Raw genomic sequence first — 26,541 nt, 5'->3', positions numbered from 1 at the left:
GAGGGGATAAATAAAAGGAGGGCACATGGTGGGGGAAAAAGGATTGAGTTAGTGAAATACTGGAGAGGGTGAGGGAAAGAGGTGGCAAGCTGTAGGTAGACAGTAAAAAAGAAAATTGATGACAGGATGGTAAGAAAATAAATTGGAAAGGAAAATTAGGGGGAAAAGGGAAAGGGATTGCAGGGGAGAGGTGTGGGAGAGGGAAGGAGAGGAGAGAGATGCCAGACCAACGGGAATGAAAGGAGAGATGGAAGGGAGAGGCATACAGTTTCTGTAAGGGGCATAGAAGGAGAGAAGATGCCATATAGGGGCAGAGAGACGACAGACAGTGGATGGAAGGAAGAGAGTAACAAGAAGATGAGGAAAGCAGAAACCAGAGAAGACAAAGGTAGAAAAAAAATTCTATTTATTTATTGCTTTAGGAGACATGTGTCGCTGTTTCTGTGGTGTTGCATTGAATGCAGAGTCCACCTTCTTGCTGGTTCAATTTTGTATTTCTATTTTATCCCCCTTTTACAAAACTGTGGAGCGTTTTTTAGCACCAGCCATGGTGGTAGCAGCTCTGATGCTCAGAATTCTATGAGCATCAGAGCTGTTACCACCCTGGCTAAAATCCACACTTCAGTTTTGTAAAAGGGGGAGGGGTTAGTTTGTGATGACATATTCCATACTAGGCGAAGGTGTGTTCTGTGTGTTCAAAAGACATGGTTTTCTGTTAGGATTGATCTGTACTGGTCTGGCTTTTTTAGTTTTACAATGGGTTTATTGACATACTGCTCACTGCAGTATGTAAGATGCTGCCTTTTCCTAGGTATATTCTTGTGTGGCGTGTGGCTTGTTACTAAAAATCATGTTTTTCATACAGATGGGGGGTGTCAAAAATGATGGGCCCAGGGTGTCATATAGGCTAGGTACACCACTGATAACTAGTCTAAAGTTCGCAAATGATCTCGTCATTTTAGAACCATCCTGATTTTGAAAAATACAGTCTTACCAACTGAAGAGATATGTCTACGGAATTTTAGAGATGTATCTAGAATACCTCCCAGACTTTTAATTTCCTGCTGAATTTGAATTGTAACCCTGGTGCACACAAAATTCGACGGGGCTCCTTCAACACCAGTGGAAGAAAGCCACAAGATTTTTGTCTTTGAGACATGTAGGCTAAGGTTGGCCTCAGAGAGATCGTGTCATGCATTAAACAGCCCCTCTAAGGCCCTGACTCAAGACCTCATTTCGACCACTCATCATGTGATCTCGAGCAAGTCCCTATACTTCCTCCATTTGAGTAAACACCTTGAAACTGCCCCAATTATCTTTGACTGCAGAGTCTAGATTGATATTACAAATGTAACCCTTGGCACTTATCCTGTGCCAACTTATACGTACAGGAGGTATCCAAGTTTTATCCAAGTTTATTAAATAGTTTGATTAATCGCCTAATCTACATTCTAGGCGATGTACAAAATAGTACAAATGTTTGAAAACATAGAAAATTACATAAACAAACAATATTTCGAAAACAAACAACAACCAAAATAAAATATTAATTTCTAAATACGATATGGGAACAATAGGAGAGTTCTTTAATGGTTACAATCTATATCAAATTCAAAATACAAGGTAAAAACATTAGGTGGGAAGAGGGACTTAAAAATAAGGCAATAAAAAGTAAAAAGGGATCATTTATTCGCTAAAAGCATCGATAAAAAGGAAACTTTTAAGTTGAGTCTTGAATTTGTCTAGGTTCTTTTCTTTTCTTAAGTAAAGTGGGAGATCATTCCAAGACTGGGGAGCAGTCACTGAGAAAATAGTGAGGCGTCTCGTACGGATGACTCTTAATGAGGGAATGGCCAATAAATGTTGGTCCTGAGATCTCAGTGTTCTTGAAGTAGTGTATGGAATTAAAACTCTAAAAATAAAAGCGGGAGTTTGAAATATTAGAGTTTTAAAAGTTAGTAAGCAAATTTTATATAAAATGCGGTGTGCAATAGGGAGCCAATGTGATTCCTTAAGTAAAGGTGTGACGTGGTCAAATTTTTTTGCTTTGTGAATAATTTTAATAGCGGCGTATAGGTAGCCTGGAAGACACATTCAGATATAGTAACTTCCAGTCTGCCCATTAGTTCTACACATTATAAATTCATGATTAAATTAATTTGTCTTTTTCCTTTGATATTTCTGAGCTATAGACTCTAAAGTCCACTTGGTACTGTCCTAGGTTCCAGCTGCTGGAGTTGCCATCCACGCTCACTCCAGCTTATCCAACCATCCCGTTGTTTGCAGGAAACCTTCCATAAAATCTGGCCTCATGTTCCAAGTTACTGGAATTCCATTGATGCCCTCCCCAGCCCATCCTGCACCAAATCACCATATATGGCACACAGACTGTGCAAGTCTGCCCAGTACCGGCCTTAATTCTTTCATTTATACCCTTCATTTTCTAAACCAGTGTTCTTCAACCACCAGTCCGCGGACTGGTGCCGGTCTGCAGAAATTTCCTGCCAGTCCACAGGGCTGGCACCGCATCGGGCCCGAGACAGTGTTCTTCAGCTGCCGGTCCGTGGTGCGATCGATACGGAATAACCTTCGAGCTGGTTCCCTTTTCCTCACTGCCACAGTGCACCAAAGCCACAGATAATGGCTCCTATGCGCTTCCTGCGCCTGAACCGGAAGCCTTCTCTCTTGACGTCGCAACATCAGAGGGAAGGTTTACGGATGAGGGGCGGGACGCGCAAAGAGTCGCTGCCCGCAGCTTTGTGTTGTGTCAGTGAGGAAGAGGGAGCCGACCCAAAGATAATGCCGGGAGCGGCATAAAACAGCCAGGCAGGAGCAGGCCAGAAGGTAAGGCACAGCATGGAGGGAGGGAGACAACAAAGGTAGGGGGAATGGGGTTTTTTTTGAGAATTTTCATCTACTGTCTATATTTTGCACTGTTCTGGAAGAAATGCATTTGTTTCTTTTTCTCGGGGGGGTGTACTACATGCAGAGTCTTGCATTTTAAGATTTGTATGTATATATTAGTACTTTTAGTTTTTGGTCCTGTATTTGCATGGGGTTATCTGTGTTCTGGTAGGAATGAATATTGAGAAGCATACAGTGTGCTTTGTGTAGTTTAATTTTGTGGTTAACCATTATGTGTTGTTAATATGATTATATTGTGTGTCTATATATGAAAAATGAATGGAAAAAATGGTGTTCCAATTAGTACTATTATGGGGGAGGGGTCTGGCCCATGACTTAGCCCAGCATTCTTTAACCACCGGTCCACAAAATAATTATTTTATTTGCGCCGGTCCATAGAGTGTCAAAAGGTTGAAGAACACTGTTCTTAACCATTCTGAGTTCCCCGGGAAAATGGAATAGATATTTGAATAAATAAATAGCTCTCTGCAGTGGGTGAAGTCCAGGTAATTTATTTATTTAAAAAATTGTATTCCACATTTCCTCCAATTCTTTGCGGATTACAAGATAACATACATAATAAAATCACAAAAAAGAAAATGACAAATGCAATTAGTACATCAATACAAGAACACAATGTCCAGAATAAACAATGGAATACAAGGTTTTCAGAACACCCTTTTGCTTATGCAAAATAACCACCGAATGCATGAATGTTACAGTGATTTGAATATAGGTTTCAGGAGGGAAAGACCTCAGCATTCAATAACTCACCATATCTTTGAACAATTCCATCTTTGAAAATCATAAACACAAGAAGAGCGGAGATTTTCTCTATAACAGCCCCACAAATTTGGAATCGTCTTCCGTCTTTTTTGAGAGAAGAAAACCAGTTAGATAAATTTAAAAGTAGTCTTAAAAGTTGTCTATTTAGTGATGCTTTTCAGAATTAGGTTCTGAAATGGTTGAGATCCTAAATTGATATTATCCATTAACAGATAGACTCTCCAAAATACCAGAAACTAGCCTTATAAGGCTAAAACCCTTCCTTCCCTTAATGTGCTGCCCTTGAATGTTTCTTTGCTTGTAAAAATTGTAGTTCTCTCCCTTTTTCCTTGTAAGTTAGTATTAACATAAGTATTGTCTAAATGTCTTCTTTCTATGTATCAGTTATTTGAATGAAAATCGCTTAGAAATTATATAAGCGTTTTTATCAAATTTTTAATGAAACTTGGATATTGGTTATTTTACTTAAAAACACCATTTTGGTGGCTTAAATCTGATTCTTTCCTTTCACAGGTCTAAAAAATCTCTATATTTTTTATGTTGCACTTAAAACCATTGATCAGGCTTCTGAGCTAAGGGATTAATCAGGGCAAGATTAAGTCGTCGAGGGCCCCTAGGCACACAAGTACACTGGGCCCCCTGCCCCGCCCCACCCCACCATGTGCCCAGGCGGAAACAGGAAACTGCGTCAGAGGGAAGCTTTGGGCAAGCAGCACCGCTTGCAAAATTATAGTTCCCGTTGCCTTTCTTACTTTCCCGTTGCTTGCTTATCTTACTTTCCATCGATGGGGGGGGGGGGGCCGCGTTGCTGATCAGGGGGGCCTGTGTTGCCGATCGGGGGGGGGGGGCGCGTTGCCGATCGATGCTGGAGGGGCCCATCGCCGTTTGGAAAAAGCAATGTTGATGCCCTCCTTCATCGGGCCCCCCTGACCATTTCGGGCCCTAGGCACATGCCTACCAGGCCTATTGGTTAATCCTGCCCTGGGATTAATTGTTACATTCAACCATGACTGATTTCCTAAGTTGGTAATTCTAGCTGATCCATAACTGTGAGAATACCATGGACTCTAATCTGAAACCTACATGTCTGTGAAAGACTTTAAGTGAGAACTGACCTGGAACAAGAATGAGAACAGGAGCCGCAGGGAGGGTGAGATGGGAAGCTGCCCAAAGTCCAGTGAGAAAGATCTTTTTTGTCTCTGTGTCTGCTCATTAGTAGCCCATAAGGATTTGATGAAACTACATTTCAACTGTAAAGAAGAAACTTTGACTGCTAGTGCTTCAGACCAGCAAAACGTTTCCGGAATCTCTTTCATCGCTCTTCAAAAAAAATATACATATATATATTTTACTGTGTTTCTAATTATCTGTGGAAACTTAGGTGCTTCTTATTTTTTGACCTTGTGTAGGAAACTCAATTCAGGCTTTTGGGAACGGCACCGATGTGTGGATCCAGCCAGACCCTCCAGTACAGACTACGACAGCCACCACTACAGTTAAGAACCCCTTTCAAGGCAACATGGATCCGGAAAGCTCAAAGAACGAGATCCCCACACACGTTTTACCAGCCTGCGCAAACATACAGGTAAGGAGGGGAGAACCCTTCAAGCTCTGACTGACCCTCAGGAATAGACAAATGGAAGTAGCCGGAAGATGCAAACGAGAGAAGGGAGGCTCTTTGAATTTAACGGAATCTCTTGAGACGTCTCAATATATTATTGATCTAAGAGGCACTCTCCTAGTTACCCTGGAATCTGAAGAAGTGACAATCAGGCTATAGAAAAAATATTTCCTGAAAAAAGATGATAGTTTATGTGGCCAGAAGACCTCTGGTTTTCCCAATGAATCTAGGACTACACAATTAGGCCCTTTTTTACTAAGCCACGGTAGAGGCTTCTACCGCGGCCCGGAGCGCTAAATGCTCCGATGCTCTTAGGAATTCAATGCGCATCAGAGCATTTAGTGCTCCAGGCCGTGGTAGAAACTTCTGCCACAGTTTAGTAAGGGGGGGAGGGAGATAATGAGGAAGTCATTTCTAGGGTATAAATTTTGAGTGTTCTCTTTTGGTGCTTTTTTCCTTTGTTTTCCAAGCTTTTATGCTTACCTATAAAGAACAGAAATTTGTTTTCTATGATTCCTCTCAATTAGAAGTTTTTCTGCTGGATAAAGAGAAATAAAAAGACTCTGGAGGCATTTAGGTCTAAATTAAAGAATCAAAGTAACTAAGGCCCCCTTTTACGAAGCCACGTTAGGCTTTTTTTTATCGCCGGCCATGGTGGTGAAAGCTCTGACACTAGTAGATTTCTACCCGAGTCTATAAAAGGTAGATCGCTATTGCATGGTGCCTAGCGGTGCTTAAGTGGGGATGGAGACAGAGATAAGCACGGCTAGGCCCAATTCTCTAAAGAATTTAGGCACCCACATTGTAGGCCAGTAAGACCCTGGCTTTCATTACTGATGCCTAAGTATTTTGTTAGGCACGATTCTGCTTAAGCGAGATTGACACATGGCTAGCACTATCTAGATGCCAGCCAGTTACAGAATCCGGCCACCAATGGCTACAATAACTCCAGTGGCAGCAAAGACTTTGATGTTGTGGTAACCGGTCGCTTGGAAATAAATTAGGCCAGTGGTGCCTGGGGCGGAGACGCACCGCCCTCATCCTTTCCCCGTATCTCTAGTTCACCGCCATGAGTAACAACTTCAATGTGCTCCTCGCGATCCCGGCGGCTCACCCTCTGACGTCATCTCCTATGAGCGGCGCCTGGAAGTGACGTCAGCGGGAGAGCTGACGTGGTTGCGAGGAACACATTAAAGTGTTGCTCGCGCTGGTGAACAACTAGAATTACGGGGGAAGGGAAGGTGGGCACGTGCGTGGCAAGGGGAGGAGTGGAAGAGGCGGAGGGGGTGGAGAGGGCAGAGAGGAGGAGGGATGCTGGTGCCCCCACCAACATGGCGCCCGGAGCGGACCACCCCCCTTACTACGCCACTGAATTAGGCTTCTAGATAAAAAGGTCATCCTATATAATAAAAGGCTAGCCGCGCATGCGCACTCCTATTTGCGTGCTTCCAAGATCAGTAGGTCTGTGGCCGCAGGAGTGCGCATGGGCGCTAATATGTCACCAGCCATCAATCGCCTCCTCAAGCCAGGACTGCAGCTAGCCGCCGATCTCCGTTCCTCCAGCGGGGGGGGGGGGAGTCTGGGAGGAGAGGGATCGTGGCTGCTCAGCACCTCCACCGAGGAGCCCAGCAACTTTCTGCTGCCCGGGACCCGAGTCCTTTGCCGCCCCCCCCTTCCCTTCCCGCAGGCCCGACTGGCGATTTAAGCAGCGTGTGCAGCAGTCTTCACACGCTGCTTCGGGCCCTTCTACTGACCTGATTTGCTCTGCCGCGTCTCTGATGATGTCATCAGGGACGTGCCAGAGTAAATCAGGGCAGTAGAAGGACCCGAAGCAGCGTGTGAAGACTGCTGCACACGCTGCTTGAATCGCCATGTGTAGTCGGGCCAGCAGGAAGGGTAGGGGGGGCAGCAAAGGACTCGGGACCGCGTTTGTAGTCGGGACCATGGGAAGGGAAAGGGGGGTAGAGGAAACGCTAATGCTGATGCACAGGGAACTGGTGTGGAGGGAGGGAAATGGAGGGGGAGGACATACTGCTTTGGACAGACAGACAGAGGGAGGAAGGGAGACAGAAAGAAAAGAAGAAAGACACAGGGGCAGGTGCACAGGAAACTGGTGTGGGGGGAGGGAAATGGAGGGGGAGGGAATGCTGCTTCGCACAGACAGACAGAGGTAGGAAGGGAGACAGAAAGAAAAGAAGAAAGACACAGGGGCAGGGAGATACACAGAAAGACAGACAGACAAAGGGGGCCAGGGACAGAGACAGACAGAAAGAAAGACAGCGGGAGTCGCGTCAGGAGGGGTATGGGATGCAGCAGAGGGAACTTTTCCAATGGCTGCAACTGGCGGCTGTCGGGAACCTCTGATCAGGGGCAGAGCAAGGTAAGTGTATCATAGGGATAAGAAGGAAGGGGGGGGAGAAAAAGGAAGGGACGCCTACTGCTGGACAGGGGGAGAAGGAAAGAGGTGCTGATGGCCAGGGGGGTGAAGAAAAAGGAACGGAGGCCTAATGTTGGACAGGGGGAGAAGGAAAGAGGTGCTGCTGGACAGGGGGGAAGTAAAACAAAGGGAGAAGGGCTGCTGCTGCATAAGGAGAGCAGTGAAGGGGTGGTGGTGGACACAGGGGAGGTAAAAGGGGCAATGGACAGGGGGAGCAGGCAAGGGGTGGTGATGGACAGCCAAGGAAAAAGAAAGACAGAAAGAAAGAAAGCGGCTAAGGAGAGAGAGAGAAAGAAATAAAGACACACACACATATATTCTAGCACCCGTTAATATAATGGGCTATAAGACTAGTTATTCATAAAATGTTCACGTGTGTCTTCTCTGTCACTTGCTTCTATTTCCTCTCTCTTGATGGCGCCCTGTGAACATTTTTATTTCACACTGGAGAGGCGGATGTGTAACTTGTTTCTTTGGGGACTTTGTCTGGATAGAAGCCTCCCGCTCTTGTAATTACCCATCACAAACACTGCCGTTCAGGATCTAACCTCTACACTGGCCAGACCAACCCCTTCCCACCTTCTATCTAGACGTTAAAAGAGACACCATCAGTGTGATCCCAGATATCCCTTAACACTTCAGACCCAGCTCAATCTTATAAGGCCCAAATTAAGAACATAAGAATTGTCATACTGGGACAAATCAAATGTCCATCAAGCCCAGTATCCCATTTCTAGCAGTGGCCAACTCAGGTCCCAAGTGCCTAGTACAACTGCTTATGCAGCCAAACAAGATGCTAGGAATTATTAGAAAAGAGATGGTAAACAATACTAAGAATATTATAATGCCCCTGTATCGCTCCATGGTGCGACCTCATCTGGAGGATTGTGTTCAGTTCTGATCTCCTTATCTCAAAAAAGAAATAGTGGCACTAGAAAAGGTTCAAAGAAGAGCGACCAAGATGGTAAAGGGGATTGAATCCTCTCGTATGAGCAAAGACTAAAACGGTTAGGACTCTTCAGCTTGGAAAAGAGACGGCTGAGGGGAGATAGGATTGAAGTCTACAAAATCCTGAGCGGAGTAGAACGGATACAAGTGGATCGATTTTTCACTCCGTCAAAAATTACAAAGACTAGGGGACACTCAATGAAATTGCAGGGAAATACTTTTTAAACCAATAGGAGGAAATATTTTTTCACTTAGAATAGCGTTGCCAGAGGATGTGGTAAGAGCGGATAGCGTAGCTGCTTTTAAGAAAGGTTTGCACAAGTTCCTGGTAGAACAGTCCATAGTCTGCTGTTGAGACAGACATGGGGGAAGCCACTGCTTGCCCTGAATTGGTGGCATGGAATGCTGCTACTATTTGGGTTTTTGCCAGGTACTTTTGACTTGGCTTGGCCTCCATGAAGACAGAATACTAGGCTGGATTGACCATTGGTCTGACCCAGTAAAGCTATTCTTATGTTCTTCATTTCCCTCTAGTTCGTCTTATTAATGGCTTATGGACTTCTGGTTTAGGAAATTATCCAAATCTTTCTTAAACCCTGCTAAGCTAACTGCTTTCACCACATTCTCTGGCAAAGAATTCCAGAGTTACAATTACATGCTGAGTGAAGAAATATTTTCTCCAGTTTGTTTTAAATCTACTACTTAGCAGCTTCATCACATGCCCCTTAGTCCTAGTATTTTTGGAAAGAGTAAAAACGATTCACATCTACTCATTCTACTCCACTCAATATTTTATAGACCTCTATAATATCTCCCCTGAGTCATTACTAAACATCCCAAATAACTCGACAGCTTTTATACAATTACCCCCGGGCTACAAGTGTCAAACTACTGTATGCATGGTGCATTCTTTTAAGCAACCTCTAATTCTGATGGCTGTTCCCTAGTGAAGCTTTTATTTGAGGCTTTTACACCTCATCCTAGAGCTGCTCCTTGTGACCCTGGGCAAGTCACTTAATCTTCCACTGCCCCAGGTACAAAATAAGTACCTTTAAGTACGTAAACCACTTTGAATGAGTAACCACAAAAAAGCGGTATTCAAGTCCCGTCCCTTACCATTTTGTGATTCGCTTAATTTGAATCCCAGCAAAACACTTTCGCCAAATAAAGTGCAATGGATGGAAACTTCACCAAAACCCAGCAAGCACAAGCCTGCACGAGTTAATTTAAATGCGAAAAAGGAGGAAAAAGCCTCAGAAAATAGTGTCGTGCGGTGCAGGGAGAGATGTTGGTTTGTGCTCTCCGAAGAGGATCGATCGGCGGCTACACCCTGAGGCAGCATAGAATTGTGAAACGCTGGCCATCATTGGTGCGCCGATCCTTTGCACAAGGCAAAAATAAGATATGTCGTTTTTGCACTTTTATCCGGTTCTTATTCGCTGCATTGCACAGAATCATTTTGAATTTGGCAAAAAGGAGGTTTTGTTGGGGCAGGCCTTAAGCCGCTGTGGCAGACGGCTTGTGCTCCATTTTCTGAGGCTTTTTCCTCCTTCTTGCATTTAAATTAACTCATGTAGGCTCGATGGGTTTGTGATTGCTGGGTTTTGGTGAAGTTTCCATCCATTGCACTTTATTTGGCGAAAATGTTTTGCTGGGATTATTGTTTGTTTACCCAACTGTCAATGGAAAAACAGTTTGTTCAACTAATAAACAGACAACTGGATATGAACAAACCGGTTCAGATTTACTTTGTGTCCAAGACCTCAAACACCCAAGACACTACACTTCTCCCTCTGTATTCACGGTGGATGCGGGCGTGAAAATGGAAAAAACGCAAATAACTTTTTTACATGTTATTTGCGGTTTTGGAAAAGCGCCATCGTTTTTACTATTGAAACCACGAATAACTATTGAAACCAGCGATTTCTGGGCAGCCAACCAGCGATTTGATGCATGCTGGGAAGAAGCCTTTCTCTCTAGGGATGCTGGGAAGCAGCGTTTTTCACAGTGCACATTGGGGAAACATGGAAGCAGCAAATTTGTGGGATAAAACATGGAAGCAGCGATTTTCAGAGTTACAGTACAGTAATGGTAAGTGATAAACTTTTTTATCGGTGCTATACAGTAAAAGAAAAAAAACTTTACTGATGATGTTTTTTGGGAGGGCGGAGTCAGCGGATGAAAAATTGCGAATAAGCGAAACCGCAAATACGGAGGAAGAAGTGTACTTGAATGTATTTCATGTCCTTACTGGGGTGAAGTGTTCATCATCGGTCCTGTTTCTAAATTATTCATTTAGTGCAGGCCAAACCAAATTTTACCACTATGGTGCAATAATTGATATTAAGAGGAGCTCTTCACTTGTGGCCCGACAGCTACCCAGCCGTTTCCTCATTTATGTCTTTTTCAATGTTTAAAGTTCCGTACTCATGGAGGCTCTCTTCACACGAATCTGATAGTGGTAAAATTTGTTTTTGCCCACACTAAATAAATAATTTAGAAACAAGACCGATGATGAACACATTTCACCCCAATAAGGACACAAAATACATTCACGTACACTTCCCCCTCCGTATTTGCGGGGGTTAGGGGCAGAGCCGGCCCGCGAATATGGAAAAACCGCAAATAATATTCGTGCCGGTTCTGCCCTTATCCCTGGCTTCCCCTGGCTATTTTTAACCCTGTAAGCCCCCCCTTAAGCCTTACCTGGTGGTCTAGCGGGTTTTTCAGGCAGGAGCGACCTTCCCACGCTTCACAGGAAATGGCTGCCTTGAGCTCCCGTAGTCTCTCGAGCCATTTCCTATGAGCACGGAGCAGGAGCAGGAGCGTGGGAAGATCGCTCCTGCCTGAAAACCTGCTAGACCACCAGATAAGACTTAAGGGGGGGCTTACAGGGCTAAAAAAAAGCCCAAAAAATTAGAATTTTTTTTTAGGTCAAAAATTGCGAATAACTGAATCCATAGGTACGGAATTCGCGAATATGGAGGGGGAAGTGTAGTGTCTCCACATCGGTTTGTTCATATCCAGTTTGTGTGTATTGTTTAAACCATACTGTGTTTATTGGTTGCTTAATTTGAATGCCAGTTTAAGTAGGGTCTTTTCAGATGGACGCACTGCTTGTCCTGGGATCAGTAGCATGGAATCTTGCACCTCTGTGGGATTCTGCCAGGTACTTGTGATTGGCCAGTGTTGGAAGCAGGATACTGGTCTAGTTGGACCATTGGACTGACCCAGTATGGCTATTCCTATGTTCTAAAGGTCCTTTGTGTAGAGAAATGATCCTTGCATTTCTAATTCCCAGATGGGAATAGTAATGATGTTCATGATTACTCCATCAGGAAAACTGAAGCAGAGACAAGGTCCCAAAGAGATTTTTACTGCCTTAAACTCAATGTGGCACTTCTCTTCCATATCAGCATTCACCGATGAAAGAATTTATTACAGTTTGGCACACTGAACTTCTCAAGTGGGAAAAGGCCCTCTCTTCCCCTGAGAAACCTAGACTCTGCAGTAGAGAATGGCACGGTAACTCGTTTTCCCATCCCGTCTCGGCAAGTTCTTTTCCTGTCCCTGCCCCATTCCTGCAAGCTCCGTCCTCATCTGCACAAGTCTCAAACACTTTAAAATCATAAGTGTTCGAAGCTTGTGCGGTTAAGGCAGAGCTCACAGGAATGGGGCAGGGACAGGGACAGCGACAGCGACAAAATTCACGGGGATGGGATGGAGAAATTGAGCTCCTGTGGGGACAGAGACAAATTTGTCCCCATGTTATTCTCTACACTGCAAGTATCTGCAAGTATCACTCTAGAAATCAAAACGTAGTCAAAGTGAGCCAAGTCTAGGACAATCCAGCCATTGTGACATCACTGATGAGGTTGGCTCTTATTGGTGGAATGAGGCATTGTGACATCACAATCTCAGCTCTGATTATCAGAGGCAGAAACTCTTCACACTCTTTATTTAGTCAGTTTTTTATACTGTTCTCCCAAGTAGAGAATTTTTCCTGTCCCTGCAGGAACCCATTTTACCATCCTGTCCTGGCGAGTTCTTGTCCTGTCTTTGCCCCATTCCTGCAAGCTCTGTCCTCATCTGCACAAGCCTCAAACACTTTAAAATCTTAAGTGTTTGAGGTTTGTGCAGTTAAGGCAGAGCTTACGGGAATGGGACAGGGACAAAACTCGCAGGGAGAAATTGAATTCCTGCAAGTATGGGGATAAATTTGTCCCTGTGCCATTCTCTACTCTGCAGCACTGAAAAAGTGCAAAAGGCTATTGCAATGACAATAAAGACGAGAACTTGACCACTTAAGCTCTAGGTCAGGGGTAGGGAACTCCGGTCCTCGAGAGCCATATTCCAGCCGGGTTTTCAGGATTTCCCCAATGAATATACATTGAAAGCAGTGCATGCACATAGATCTCATGCATATTCATTGGGAAAATCCTGAAAACCCGACTGGAATATGGCTCTCGAGGACCGGAGTTCCCTACCCATGCTCTAGGTCAGGGGTCTCAAAGTCCCTCCTTGAGGGCCGCAATCCAGTTGGGTTTTCGGGATTTCCCCAATGAATATGCATGAGATCTATGTGCATGCACTGCTTTCAATGCATATTCATTGGGGAAATCCTGAAAACCCGACTGGATTGCGGCCCTCAAGGAACGACTTTGAGATCCCTGCCCTAGGTTATATGCTGAGTCTTTATCTGTTTGTGCAGTGGTTATAAATTAGTATCGCGTGTCGTGAAAGTATCCTAATGCTTTATTCCTGAGGATCGGATGGAGGGGGGTGAGGAGCCCTGCCAAGGTGCCGCGTCAGAATTAATTCGCCATTTGCCACCCCGCCGCAGACTTGATTTGCAGAAATTCCCAAGTCCACCCACACCAGGCAATGATCTGAAATGGCGGTATCTACATTTTCAATTCTGATCTGGCGACTACCCTCTTCATTGTTGGTTTGCCTTGCTGCTGTTCTGTGAAATGCATCTTGTTTACCAATAAAAAAATGATTTACAAAAAAAAAGAACTAATTTGCACACATAGTAGCAGTGTCTGAAAATGAGAACTAGGGCCAGCAGTAGATCTCTCTTCCAATGGGTGTAAAATAGTCTTTGAAGAACAGAGCCATCCCTAATTGGGCCCATCTTCTTGAATGTCTTGTTGCGTCTACTGGTTAGAGGCCTATTGAAAGAAAACAAACAGCTGTTGTGATCAAAGTGAAGCCAAGCATTTCAGACGGCTTGTCAATACAATGCACCAGACTCTTGAGGATGTTTATTGATTATAATGTACATCGGAGTCCATTTAAGTAGATATCTGCTAATGAAATAGATTGGATTTCGGAGTCATATCCATCATGAGCCTGTCACCTCTAGGACAAGAGGACACAGGAAATGGACACAGAGATACATTGCCCGCCATCTCCAGGACTGCAGGAGATGGGCACAGGGATAAAGAGCGTTTTTCTAACGGTTGAAAGTGATTGAATAGCCTGTAAATCTCAATAGACTTGAGCAAACAGTCCTGAAACTAAGTGAAAACACAGGTTTTTCAGCATCATGTTATCTTTTCTGAAGAAAGGGGCTCATCTCGTGGCTCTTACTGTTTTTCTAAAGGACTGTTAGCATCAAAATTGCATAGTTTGATTAGCGTTCTAGAGGCATTATCGTAGCTGTTGTGAATTGGAGAGCAGGAATGTCCATGACCGCCGAAATAAAGCTAGTGTTCATATATTTTCTGAATTGTTCGTGATTTTTGAGGATTTGTTCTATTTTTGTGCACATTAAGGGCCTGATTCTAAAAATGGCGTCCCGATTGTAGGAAGCGGTAGGTGTCCTACCGCCATCTAACAGACGCACATTTTTTTTAAAAATAGAAGGGGCGAAGGATGCCTGCAATATAGGTAGTGTTTGCGTGTGCACAGAGTTGTCTAGGCGAGCCTACAGACAACTAAGGCCGGAGTAAGAGTGGTTTGCGCCAGAAGTGACTTTAAGTTTGCCTAGGCGCTTCTCAGAGGTGCGAGTCAGACGCCTTAAATCAGGGGTGTCCAACCTTTTGGCTTCCCTGGGTCGCATTGTCCGAAAAAAATGTTTCTGGGGCCGCGCAAACGCTGCAGCAAGACAGAGGAGGGAGCCGGCAAGACGGTGAACACCAGGGGGCAGCAGAGGAAAACACTGCATCGCCCTCGACCGGGGCCGCACAAAATACTTCACTGGGCCGCAGGTTGGACACCCCTGCCTTAAATGTTGGCCTCTAAAATGCTGGCCTACATTTAAGGCATCTGTAGAAGAAAATAGACCACAATTCTAGATACAGCATCTACGGTGATTGACATGCGGTAGCCTCCCGTTATGCATAGTAACATAGTAGATAACGGCAGATAAAGACCCGAATGGTCCATCCAGTCTGCCCAACCTGATTCAATTTAAATTTTTTTATTTTTTCTTCTTAGCTATTTCTGGGCTTTATCCGGTACTGTGCTTGGGATCCAACTGCCGAAATCTCTGTTAAGACTTACTCCAGCCCATCTACACCCTCCCAGCCATTGAAGCCCTCCCCTGCCCATCCTCCTCCAAACGGCCATGCACAGACACAGACCGTACAAGTCTGCCCAGTAACTGGCCTAGTTCAATCTTTAATATTATTTTCTGATTCTAAATCTTCTGTGTTCATCCCACGCTTCTTTGAACTCAGTCACCGTTTTACTCTCCACCACCTCTCTCGGGAGCGCATTCCAGGCATCCACTACCCTCTCTGTAAAGTAGAATTTCCTAACATTGCCTTTGAATCTACCACCCCTCAACCTCAAATTATGTCCTCTGATTTTACCATTTTCCTTTCTCTGGAAAAGATTTTGTTCTACGTTAATACCCTTCAAGTATTTGAACGTCTGAATCATATCTCCCCTGTCTCTCCTTTCCTCTAGGGTATACATATTCAGGGCTTCCAGTCTCTCCTCATACGTCTTCTGGCGCAAGCCTCCTATCATTTTCGTCGCCCTCCTCTGGACCGCCTCAAGTCTTCTTACATCTTTCGCCAGATACGGTCTCCAAAACTGAACACAATACTCCAAGTGGGGCCTCACCAATGACCTGTACAGGGGCATCAACACCTTCTTCCTTCTACTGACTACGCCTCTCTTTATACAGCCCAGAATCCTTCTGGCAGCAGCCACTGCCTTGTCACACTGTTTTTTTTTGCCTTTAGATCTTCGGACACTATCACCCCAAGGTCTCTCTCCCCGTCCGTGCATATCAGCTTCTCTCCTCCCAGCATATACGGTTCCTTCCTATTATTAATCCCCAAATGCATTACTCTGCATTTCTTTGCATTGAATTTTAGTTGCCAGGCATTAGACCATTCCTCTAACTTTTGCAGATCCTTTTTCATATTCTCCACTCCCTCTTCGGTGTCTACTCTGTTACAAATCTTGGTATAATCTGCAAAAATGCACACTTTTCCTTCTAACCCTTCAGCAATGTCACTTACATACATATTGAACAGGATTGGCCCCAGCACCGAACCCTGAGGGACTCCACTAGTCACCTTTCCTTCCTTCGAGCGACTTCCATTAATCACCACCCTCTGGCGTCTGTCCGACAGCCAGTTTCTGACCCAGTTCACCACTTTGGGTCCTAACTTCAGCCCTTCAAGTTTGTTCAACAGCCTCCTATGAGGAACTGTATCAAAGGCTTTGCTGAAATCCAAGTAAATTACATCTAGCATATGTCCTCGATCCAGCAGGTGCCTACCACAGCAGGTGCTGTTTCCAGAATCAGACCCTAAGTGCACACCTTCTATGTGCAAATCAAATAGACCTACTTTAATTCATAGATATATGCTTACATAAGCAATGTGCACGCACAAAACCTTTGTAGGCATGTATGAATATATGCGGATGAATGCACGCCCCTGCTGGAGAGTCCTGGAACTGGTTGAGGACAGGGGCTAAGTCCTCCATCCTCCCTCTCCCTCTACCATTGTTTCTGATAGCCCTTCCTTGTTGCACTTCAATTCCTGGTGCTGAGAATCCGGCACCCCTTCGCCGGCACTAAATTCCAGAGAGACGGACGTAAACAGATTGGCATTATACAATTTTGACATTAAACAATAAAGAATGCAGGAAGTTTTTGACTGTAGCAAATTAACAGGAGACAATTTAATACCGAGAGAATAAATTATAGACAAAGAAACACTATAAATATTGATTGCATGTTTAGTGCTGGAAGATTTAGCTGCTGTCCTTCCGGTATCAGCTGACAGAATGAGGTCAGCTCTGCCTTACGATGAGTGATTTACATGGCACCTATTGGCAGCTCTGCTTATAAAGCTCTTTCTCATCCAGTCATATTTCACGGCTCTTTCGTTTATCATGGAAGAGCCTCCTGTGTTCTGTAAGATCAAATATTCAGCAGGCGTCAGACATTTTCTGTTCAAATATTTTAATTTTATGCAATCTTTTCTTGGCGTCTGGTTTTGTTTTTTGTTGTTTTTTTTTAAATATAAGCACAACCTGTGTCTGATTTTTATGTCTAGACTGCGCCACTGCGGGTTCTACACAGAAAACGTATGTGGGGAGGCGGTAAATTATCCATAGGGCAGGAAAATTCAGCCGTTCTATGTGGACCATGAACAGCAAAAAATTTGATCGCGTAACCGCCTCTCCTTAAAAAAAACTCACTGGCTACCTATAGCCCCTAGAATTTCCTATAAAATAGCTTTATTAACCTTCAAAATATTAACAGTTAAAGCCCCAACATTCTTGGAAAGGTACCTCATTCCATACATCCCAACTAGAAGCTTAAGATCAGAGGATAAAAATTTGCTCATGGTCCCATCGCTAAGAATTATAAATGCAAGACAAGAAACTATCTTTTCAGTCACAGCTCCTAAAACATGGAAAGCGTTACCAGCCCATATTAAAGAAGATAAATCACTCAGGTCACCTTTTATTAAACTGCACTAGCGGTTTTTAGCACCGGGAGCCGCTCCCGATGCTCAAAGGAACTCTATGAGTGTCGGGAGCAGCGCGGGACATTCAGCGCGGCTTTCCGCTCTAAAAACTGCTAGCGCCGTTTAATAAAAGGGGGTATTAATCAATTTAAAGGAAGGTTATATAAGAACGTCTTTGAGACCTGATCCTGCACTCAAATGTCAGCGCGCCGTTGTCCTCCATGGGTTTAACACGTCACCGATTTCTTTATGCATCTTTCTAACAAAGTCTTACCCTCCCCTTGTTTGGACCTTTATGTTCTCTTTCCTATTCTTATTGTAGTTCTTCTCCATTGTATTTTAAATAATATGGCCCTCTGCTTTGAATTGTAAATCGCTTTAAAACGATGTTATTGCGATTGAATCAGAATTTTAATAAACTTGAACTTTTATACCTAGGACAGCTCAGGTCTAAAACATGCATAACAGCAGTGATGAGGTCACCACTTCATAATAATAATAACAACTTTATTCTTCTATATCGCCATAGTTGTGAGACTTCTAGGCGGTTTACATTGAAGAGGGCTGGACAGTCAGCGAGTTACAATATGCAGAGATAAGAGAAATACAGAAATGCAGAATAAATTATTGTCTTCTACGCAGGAGTGGACATGTTTGAAATATTAGAAATTGATTTAGAGGATTGTGTAGATACTTTTTAGGTGATATTTCTGTCGAATAAGGCAGTTTTTATGGCTTTTCTAAAGGCGTCATAGGTCAGTCTTGCTCCATTAATGTACCGTGTTTCCCCGATGATAAGACAGGGCCATCAAATAAGACAGCCCCCCCTTTTTAGAAAAAATTGTAAAATAAGGCACCCCCCCCCCCGCAAATAAGCCACCCACCGATACCTGCGCTTACCCGAATCGGGTGGTACGGTGGGTGACTCCATGTGGTCCCTCCGTCTACCGCGGGGGTCGGCAACCCGCGGCTCCAGAGCCGCATGCGGCTCTTTTCCACCTTTGCCGTGGCTCCGGTAGTGTGTCACGCAGGCGTGCATCTTACAAGTCCGGCGTCGCGGCGGGAAATAGCCATGCTGAGTGAGCTCAGCACGTACACAGATGAAAGCCTTGCTTGCTGATTGGTCCGGCGGCCGTGCCGCCGGACCAATCAGCAAGCAAGGCTTTCATCTGTGTAGTGCTGAGCTCACTGTTCAGCATGGCTATTTCCCGCCGCGACGCCGGACTTGTAAGATGCACGCCTGAAAAAAAAATCATCCTGGCCGGGGTCGGTGTCATGCTCCGGAGATCTACAGCCTTCCTATCTCCCTCTCCCTTCTACCTGCTTCCGGCCACATCCCCTGCTCCGCGGCTCTCTTCGGCAACTCAGCAGCAGCGATCGACACAAGCTTCTGACGTCGGGGCCTACCCTCTGCGAGTCCCGCTTGTTTCAACTTCCTTTTTCCACAAAGGCGGGACTCGTAGAGGGAAGGCCTCGATGTCGGTAGCTTGTCTTGATCACCGCTGCTGACAAGTTGCTGAAGAGAGCCGCGGAGCAGGGGGGTGTTGCCAGGTGCAGGTAGAAGGGAGAGGGCCAGATGCAGGACTCGTGGGTGAGGGAGCAGAAGAGAGAGAGAAAGGATAGAGATACAGAGGGGACATGAAAGGGTAAATAAGGCATCCCCCCGAAAATAAGCCCTAGAGCATATTTTGGCCTTCCAAAAAAAATACCATCTTACCATCGGGGAAACACGGTAGTTGTCTAACCAGTGTTGTTGTTTGTTGGCTTGATACATAAAAGTTCTATCCAGAAAGGTTTTGTATTTGCAGCCGCTAATGCTTGGGTATGCAAATAGGTTGCTGTTTCTGGTTTGTCTCGTAGGGCTGTATAGAATGAAGTGAGGTAGCAGATAGGTAGGAGCTAGTCCCCAAACCATACGAGCGGTCTTCCAAAAGTTTCCAGACTTTCATATTTTCACAGGAAATGATTGAGGCGGGAAAAGTGGTAAGAGGGCGTGTCATAGAATGTCATGTGACTAGTCAGTCAGGCAAATCAGGGCGATTACATGGGAAAAGTGATGTAATTTGCTTTTCAGATATTTAATAAATAGTGTTTAAAAAAATAAAAGTGTGGAAACCTTATGAAGATCCCTCGTATATATTCAGTGGGGCCATTTAAACAACCAACGCTGCTGAATATATGAATAAATTAAAGTGCTACCTTGAAAGCTTTGCCTTATCTTTACTATTGTAAAATTCCGGACCCATGGCCCCACCCCTAGGCCCGCCTCTTTCCACCCAGCCCTGCCCAAGTCACGCCCTGTTCTGCCCCCGCCTCCTTCAACCTGTTCTCATTCTCGGAGACACATTGGGAGAGCATCTGCACATGCACAGGTGACATCACTGCGCTGCATCCACGCATGCTCAGATATCTCTCAATGTGGTTCCAAGCTGGCAGCTTTTCAAATCCCGGACAAAGTGCCGGGTTTTGAAAAGCTGTCCGGATAGGTCCTCTAAAAATAGGACATGTCTGGGTAAGTCCGGAAGTCTGATAAAACTAGCCTTATCCAGTGGCCTTTTCTACTCAAGTTAGGCCTTGGAGTTTTGGTTGTTTTTTTTTAGTAAACTGCAGTACCTTATATACTCGAATATAAACCCATTCAAATATAAACCAAGATAACCTTTCCCCCCCCAAAGATGAAAAAGAAGTTGACTCGAATATAAACCAAACTAGTGGCAGTCTCATGAGAATACTGTGGAAATGTACGTCAGCCATTTTGAGGATCGCTCCTGCCCTGACTCACCACTGGACCAGCAGGGCTTAAAGTAGGCCTGGGGAGAGACCTGCGATGGGTCCATATCTGTTTTATCATTCCCTCTTTGAGAAAATCCCTAACCCTTATTTGTCCTGTTTGTTTTAAATAGATTGTAAGCTCTATTGAGCACTTGGTATGTCTAACAGCACTGTAGAAATGATAATAATAGCAGTAAGACTCAAATATAAACCGCAATACTTGCACTTACTGCATGTTTAATGCAAAAGTTAACATGTGATAGCTGCAAAAGCCTGCTTGCCTCCATCCTTCATTTACCATAAAAACAGAAGAAGCTAAACTGCTACAATTAATCAATTTATTAAATCACTAGTCTTATAGCGCGTTACATTAACGGGTGCTAGAAAATATATGTGTGTCTGTCTTTATTTCTTTCTCTCTCTCTCCTTAGCCGCTTTCTTTCTGTCCTTTCTTTTTCCTTGGCTGTCCATCACCACCCCTTGCCTGCTCCCCCTGTCCATTCTCCCTTCCTTTTATCTCACCTGTGTCCACCACCACCCCTTCACTGCTCTCCTTATGCAGCAGCAGCCCTTCTCCCTTTGTTTTACCTCCCCCCTGTCCATCAGCACCTCTTTCCTTCTCCCCCTGTCCAGCAGTAGGCGTCCCTTCCTTTTTCAACCCCCCTCCTCCTTCTTACCTTGCTCTGCCCCTGATCAGAGGTTCCCGACAGCCGCCCAGTTGCAGACATTGGAAAAGATCCCTCTGCCGCATCCCGTACCCCTCCTGACGCGACTCCCGTTGTCTTTCTTTCTGTCTGTCTCTGTCCCTGGCCCCTTTTGTCTGTCTTTCTGTGTATCTCCCTGCCCCTGTGTCTTTCTTCTTTTCTTTCTGTCTCCCTTCCTCCCTCTGTCTGTCTGTCCAAAGCAGCATTCCTTCCCCCTCCATTTCCCTCCCCCCACACCAGTTCCCTGTGCACCTGCCCCTGTGTCTTTCTTCTTTTCTTTCTGTCTCCCTTCCTCCCTCTGTCTGTCTGTCCAAAGCAGCATTCCCTCCTCCTCCATTTCCCTCCCCCCACATCAGTTCCCTGTTCAGCAGCATTAGCGTTTCCTCTACCCCCCTTTCCCTTCCCGCGGTGCCAACTACAAACACGGTCTTGAGTCCTTTGCCGCCCCCCCCTTCCCTTCCCGCGGGCCCGACTACACATGGCGATTCAAGCAGCGTGTGCAGCAGTCTTCACACGCTGCTTCGGGTTCTTCTACTGGCCTGATTTACTCTGGCACATCCCTGATGGCATCATCAGAGACGCGGCAGAGCAAATCAGGGCAGTAGAAGGGCCCGAAGCAGCGTGTGAAGACTGCTGCACACGCTGCTTAAATCGCCAGTCAGGCCCGCGGGAAGGGAAGGGGGGGCGGCAAAGGACTCGGGTCCCGGGCAGCGGAATGTTGCTGGGCTCCCTGGTGGGGGCACTGAGCGTCCGCGAATCCTCTCCTCCCAGACACCCCCCCCCTCCCCCCCCCCGCTGGAGGAACGGAGATCGGTGGATAGCTGCGGTCCCAGCTTGTGGAGGCGATCGGGGCTGGTGACGTATAAGCGCACATGCGCACTCCTGTGACCACAGACCTACTGATCACGGAAGCACGCAAATAGGAGTGTGCATGCGTGGCTAGCCTTTTATTATATAGGATTCCCAATTTTACCCTAAATACTTATATCTCCCACTCTCACAAAGCATAAAACATTTCATTATACAACATCATATTGCAGCCTGGATATAAGAACATAAGAATTGCCGCTGCTGGGTCAGACCAGTGGTCCATCGCGCCCAACAGTCCGCTCACGCGGCGGCCCCCAGGTCAAAGACCAGCACCCTAACCAAGACCAGCCTCATCTGCGTACATTCCAGTTCAGCAGAAACTTGTCTAGCCTTGTCTTGAATCCCTGGAGGGTGTTTTCCCCTATATCAGTCCCTTGATATCTAATCTCTAAAATCCAAATCACTGAAAATGTCACTGTTAATCTTGTATTCCATGGACTTAACTCCTGTGATGTTTATAAAATCATGTCACTCTAGGTTCGCCTCTGATGACAAAATAGTACTCAGCCAGCCCAACACAAGCTTGCGTTTCGCCACCTAGGCGTCCTCTGGAGCTGAAGCCGCTTCAGGTTTTCAATCCATATACATCTTTAATCCTTTTTGTTTATCATAAAGCAACTGCAATGCAGGCTCCGAAACCTCCCCTCCTGGTCAAAAGGAAGGATTTGTCCTTCATTTACTGCGCAGGGAAGTCCGTTAACGCAGCACAGTGCCAGATAGTAACATAGTAACATAGTAGATGACGGCAGATAAAGACCCGAATGGTCCATCCAGTCTGCCCAATCTGATTCAATTTAAAAATTTAAATTTTTTTTTTCTTCTTAGCTATTTCTGGACAAGAATCCAAAGCTTTACCCGGTACTGTGCTTGGGTTCCAACTGCCGAAATCTCTGTTAAGACTTACTCCAGCCCATCTATACCCTCCCAGCCATTGAAGCCCTCCCCTGCCCATCCATGCAGAAGTACCCACGCTATCCGCCACTGTATGGCATGCGGTGTGCGCCCAAGAAAGACGTAAGCTGAATGAAAGGGAAAGTGCTGTTTCTGGGAGATTGCGCCGTCCTGACCGTAGGAGGCTCGTATGACCCAATATTCAGTGCTATTGAGTTGGCCAAATATGGCTTCTGGTTAAATAGCGTTTCTTCCAGAATTATTGATCTGATGATGAGCAAGCAGTAAGGTGCTTGTTCGAGGAAGAAGCCAGGTTCAGAGGCCGTTCTTTCCTCCTTTGTTAAAAGTGTCTAGCCATTTCTAACCCCAGATTGTGTCATGATTTAACTCATCCTTTCTTTGCTCCCACTCCCACCATGATGCTAAACTTCTGTTTTCCTAATATTGGAAAACAAAAAAGCAGTTGTAGAACCAGAGCTATTTCCATTCTTGGGTAATTACTGAGATTTATCGGAGCTACTCTTCAATTCACATCAGGCCTGTTTCCACGGATCGGCAGGCAGACCATGAAGGTCGAATGTCCACAGGCTTCACCTGCCGTCAGCCTGGCTTTTGAAGCATGAAATGTCTTCCATATAAGGAAGCCAGTGACTCTCACTGCAAGAATTCAGCAAAATGTTTTTCTTGGAATGTCGGATTCTACGAAGAAACAGGACTGTCTTTTGACTGATATAACAATAAGAAAGGGCATAGGATTTGGAAGGAGAGGTTTCTTACATGTACTCATTCTAGGGTGCAGCTTTATAAAGCATTTTCTATGTGTAAACTGTGTTTTGCATACAGAAAAAAGGCTCTTATAACACTGCATGCTGAATGTGTGAATATAATTGTATGTACTTATTCATACATTGTGCAATGGTTTTATAAAATACATGAGCGCACACATACCTCTGGAATTCATTGCCGGAGAATGTGGTGAAATCAGTTAGCTTAGCGGGCTTTAAAAAACGTTTGGATCATTTCCTAAAAGAGAAATCCTTAGGCCATTATTGAGATGGCTTGAGGAAATCCACTGCTTATTCCTAGGAGAAGCAGCATAAAATCTGCTTTACTACTTGGGATCTAGCTAGGTACTTGGGATCTGGGTTGGCCACTGTTGTGACGCTGGAGTCACTCTGGGGCCAGCAGCCAAGGGAGGGATTAAGAGACTTTCCTCTTGCCTGCCTCGCTATAAGCTCTGCCGATCCTGATCCCGCCCCCCTCTGAAGTGACTTCCTGTGTTTGAGGGGCAGGATTGAGACCGGCAGAGCTTATAGCGAATAGCAATGCAGGCAAGAAGAAAGGACCCGCAGCTTCTGTCTTCGTTCAGAGTTCTGGGCAAGGGAACTGTAAGTAAACTGTTTAGAATCAGGCTGCTTCCGATTTAGTGTCAGTTATGGTGAGACCAGCCATTGTGACGCTGGAGTCACTCTGGGGCCAGCAGCCAAGGGAGGGATTAAGAGATGCTGGATTCCCACGTGTTGTGGGAAGGGGATGGTAGACCCGGGGGGAGGGGGGATTGGTGTGACAGAAGGGAGATGGTGGATCCCCTTGGGGGAGTATAGTTATTGGAACTAGGTGGGAGTTGGAAGAATAGGGACACAAAGACAGATGCTGGACCTTGCAGGGGGTAGAGAGACATGGAAAATGCTGAACAGGAGGGTGGAGTATGAAGACAGAAGTAAGATGTTTGATATGGGTAGAGGGAGTAGGGAGACAGAGGGGATATGCTGGACATGGTGAAGGGGGAATAGGGAGACAAGGAGAAGATGCAGAATAAGGAATGGAGGGAGTAGGGTGATGGAAGGGATCTGCTGGATTAAGATGGGGAAAAGAGGGGAGGTACTGGAATACGTTCAATATAAAATCATAACTGAGGCTTGTTGGGATGGGATCAGATGGTTTGCGGGGACCGAGCTTGCGGAGACAGGGCGGAATTGTGGTTTTTTTATTTCAGTCTTAGTAGTTTGCCGGTCCACAGAATAATTATTTTATTTCTGCCAGTCCACAGGTATAAAAAGGTTGAAAAACCCTGTTCTAGCAGATGTCTGCATTACCCCACTGTAAGCAACAGAAGCTTTCTCCAGGTTGTCCAGCAGTCCATGTAATCTTTTGCACTCTCAGAGTTGGATCATATTTCTCAATAACATCAATGTTTGCATTGGCTTCCTGGTGAGGCAAAATTTTTGTTTATGTTTTATTTAAGATTTTGCATAGGGAAAAATCCAGTGTACACGCATAACTGTGTGACTTTTCCACCTGCTAAAAAAATGTATTTGTGAAGATCTGTTTGTCTTTTTAATTTTCCTCAGTTCTAGATGATCTAATCTAATGTTTATAAACCGGGTCATCTCCGGAGGGAGCTCGACTCGGTTCATAAATGATTAAGATCAGAGCGACATAAAATATGAGCGTAAAAGGAAAATGCTATTGATGCATCATTTCCAGAAAAAAGACTGATAAGGTATAAAATTGAATAAAAGCTAAAAGAACAAAATATACTATTACTACGGCACTTCAATAGGAAAGCCTTTAAGATATTGAGTGAACAGCCAAGTTTTTCAAATCTTTCCGGAATTGTTGTAGCTGACCTCTCAATCTGACAGTGTCAGGAAGTCTATTCCAAATTCCTACCAGCTTCCCAGCAGATTTGAGTCCTCTAAAAGAGGAGAACGATAATTTGTATGTCGTTATAATCCTCGAATAACAGGATCTAGCAGTATTCCAACATAAAGGGATTGAAGGGTCAAATATTCCATAAAGGAACTTAAAGATGACACAAATGCACTTAAACAGTTTAATTGGTCTCTTGCTAAAGAGTGGAGGTTTTTACCATCCCAGCTTTGTGTTACCTCAGATTAGACAATTTCTAGGAAACTTTTGAAATCATATCTATTTTCTAGATTTTCTCTGTCAATTGATTAACGTAGGCGTGTTTCTGAAGTGTTTCCAATACTTGGATTTGCCCATGGTTTTATGGTGATCTGCTTAGAACTTGTTTTCAGGCGTATGCCTAATAGAAGTAGGGTTACCAGACGTCCGGATTTCCATGGCTTTTTAAAGCCCAGCACTTTGTTCTGGTTTTGAAAAGCCTCCTCATTTCGCATCGGGTAGGGAAAAAGTCCGCACATGCACGGATGCCAAATGATGATGTTATCGCAGGGCATGCGCAGACTTCCTCCCTGCTGACAAGAGCAGACAGCGGGGGGCAGGACTAAGGCGGGACTAGGGGCGGGATTAGGATGTTACGGAGCTGATCTGGGCAGGCCTGGGGGTGGGGCCAATCAGAAAATCTGGCAACCCTAATAGAATAAAATGTTATGTTATGTCTACCTGGAAGCCCTATCAATTATTAACCCCTTGAAGCCAGACTAGAGGCAAGTCTGGGTGTGTTTAATGTGGAGCCTATCAGGGACATGGCTGAGGGAAGATTACAGAAACCTTAACTTCATATGGAGATTGTGGAGCAAGTCAGAAACAGGACTGGGGAGCCTTGAATGCATATACTATACAGGTCTTATATCTCACAATTTATCAACAGGGTTTCAATGCAGCTAACAGAAGACTTTGTACAGCGATCAACAATAGGAACAGTTAACAAAGCAGTATAGATCAGTTGAGACA

The 26,541-nt window shown here is 45.0% G+C and overlaps 1 protein-coding gene across 1 annotated transcript in view; it reads left to right on the top strand.

The window, feature by feature from the left end:
- Positions 1 to 26,541, top strand: part of GFRA1 (GDNF family receptor alpha 1) — a 287,214-nt gene that overhangs the window by 230,173 nt on the left and 30,500 nt on the right. Inside the window, exon 7 of the mRNA XM_033942448.1 lies at positions 5,100 to 5,275. Coding sequence (XP_033798339.1) covers positions 5,100 to 5,275 — 176 coding nt within the window. The remainder of the gene's footprint in view (positions 1 to 5,099; positions 5,276 to 26,541) is intronic.

Source organism: Geotrypetes seraphini, chromosome 4 (assembly GCF_902459505.1).
Source record: "Geotrypetes seraphini chromosome 4, aGeoSer1.1, whole genome shotgun sequence".
NCBI classification, from domain to species: Eukaryota; Metazoa; Chordata; class Amphibia; order Gymnophiona; family Dermophiidae; genus Geotrypetes; species Geotrypetes seraphini.
This window is presented reverse-complemented; position numbering and strand designations above follow the sequence as displayed.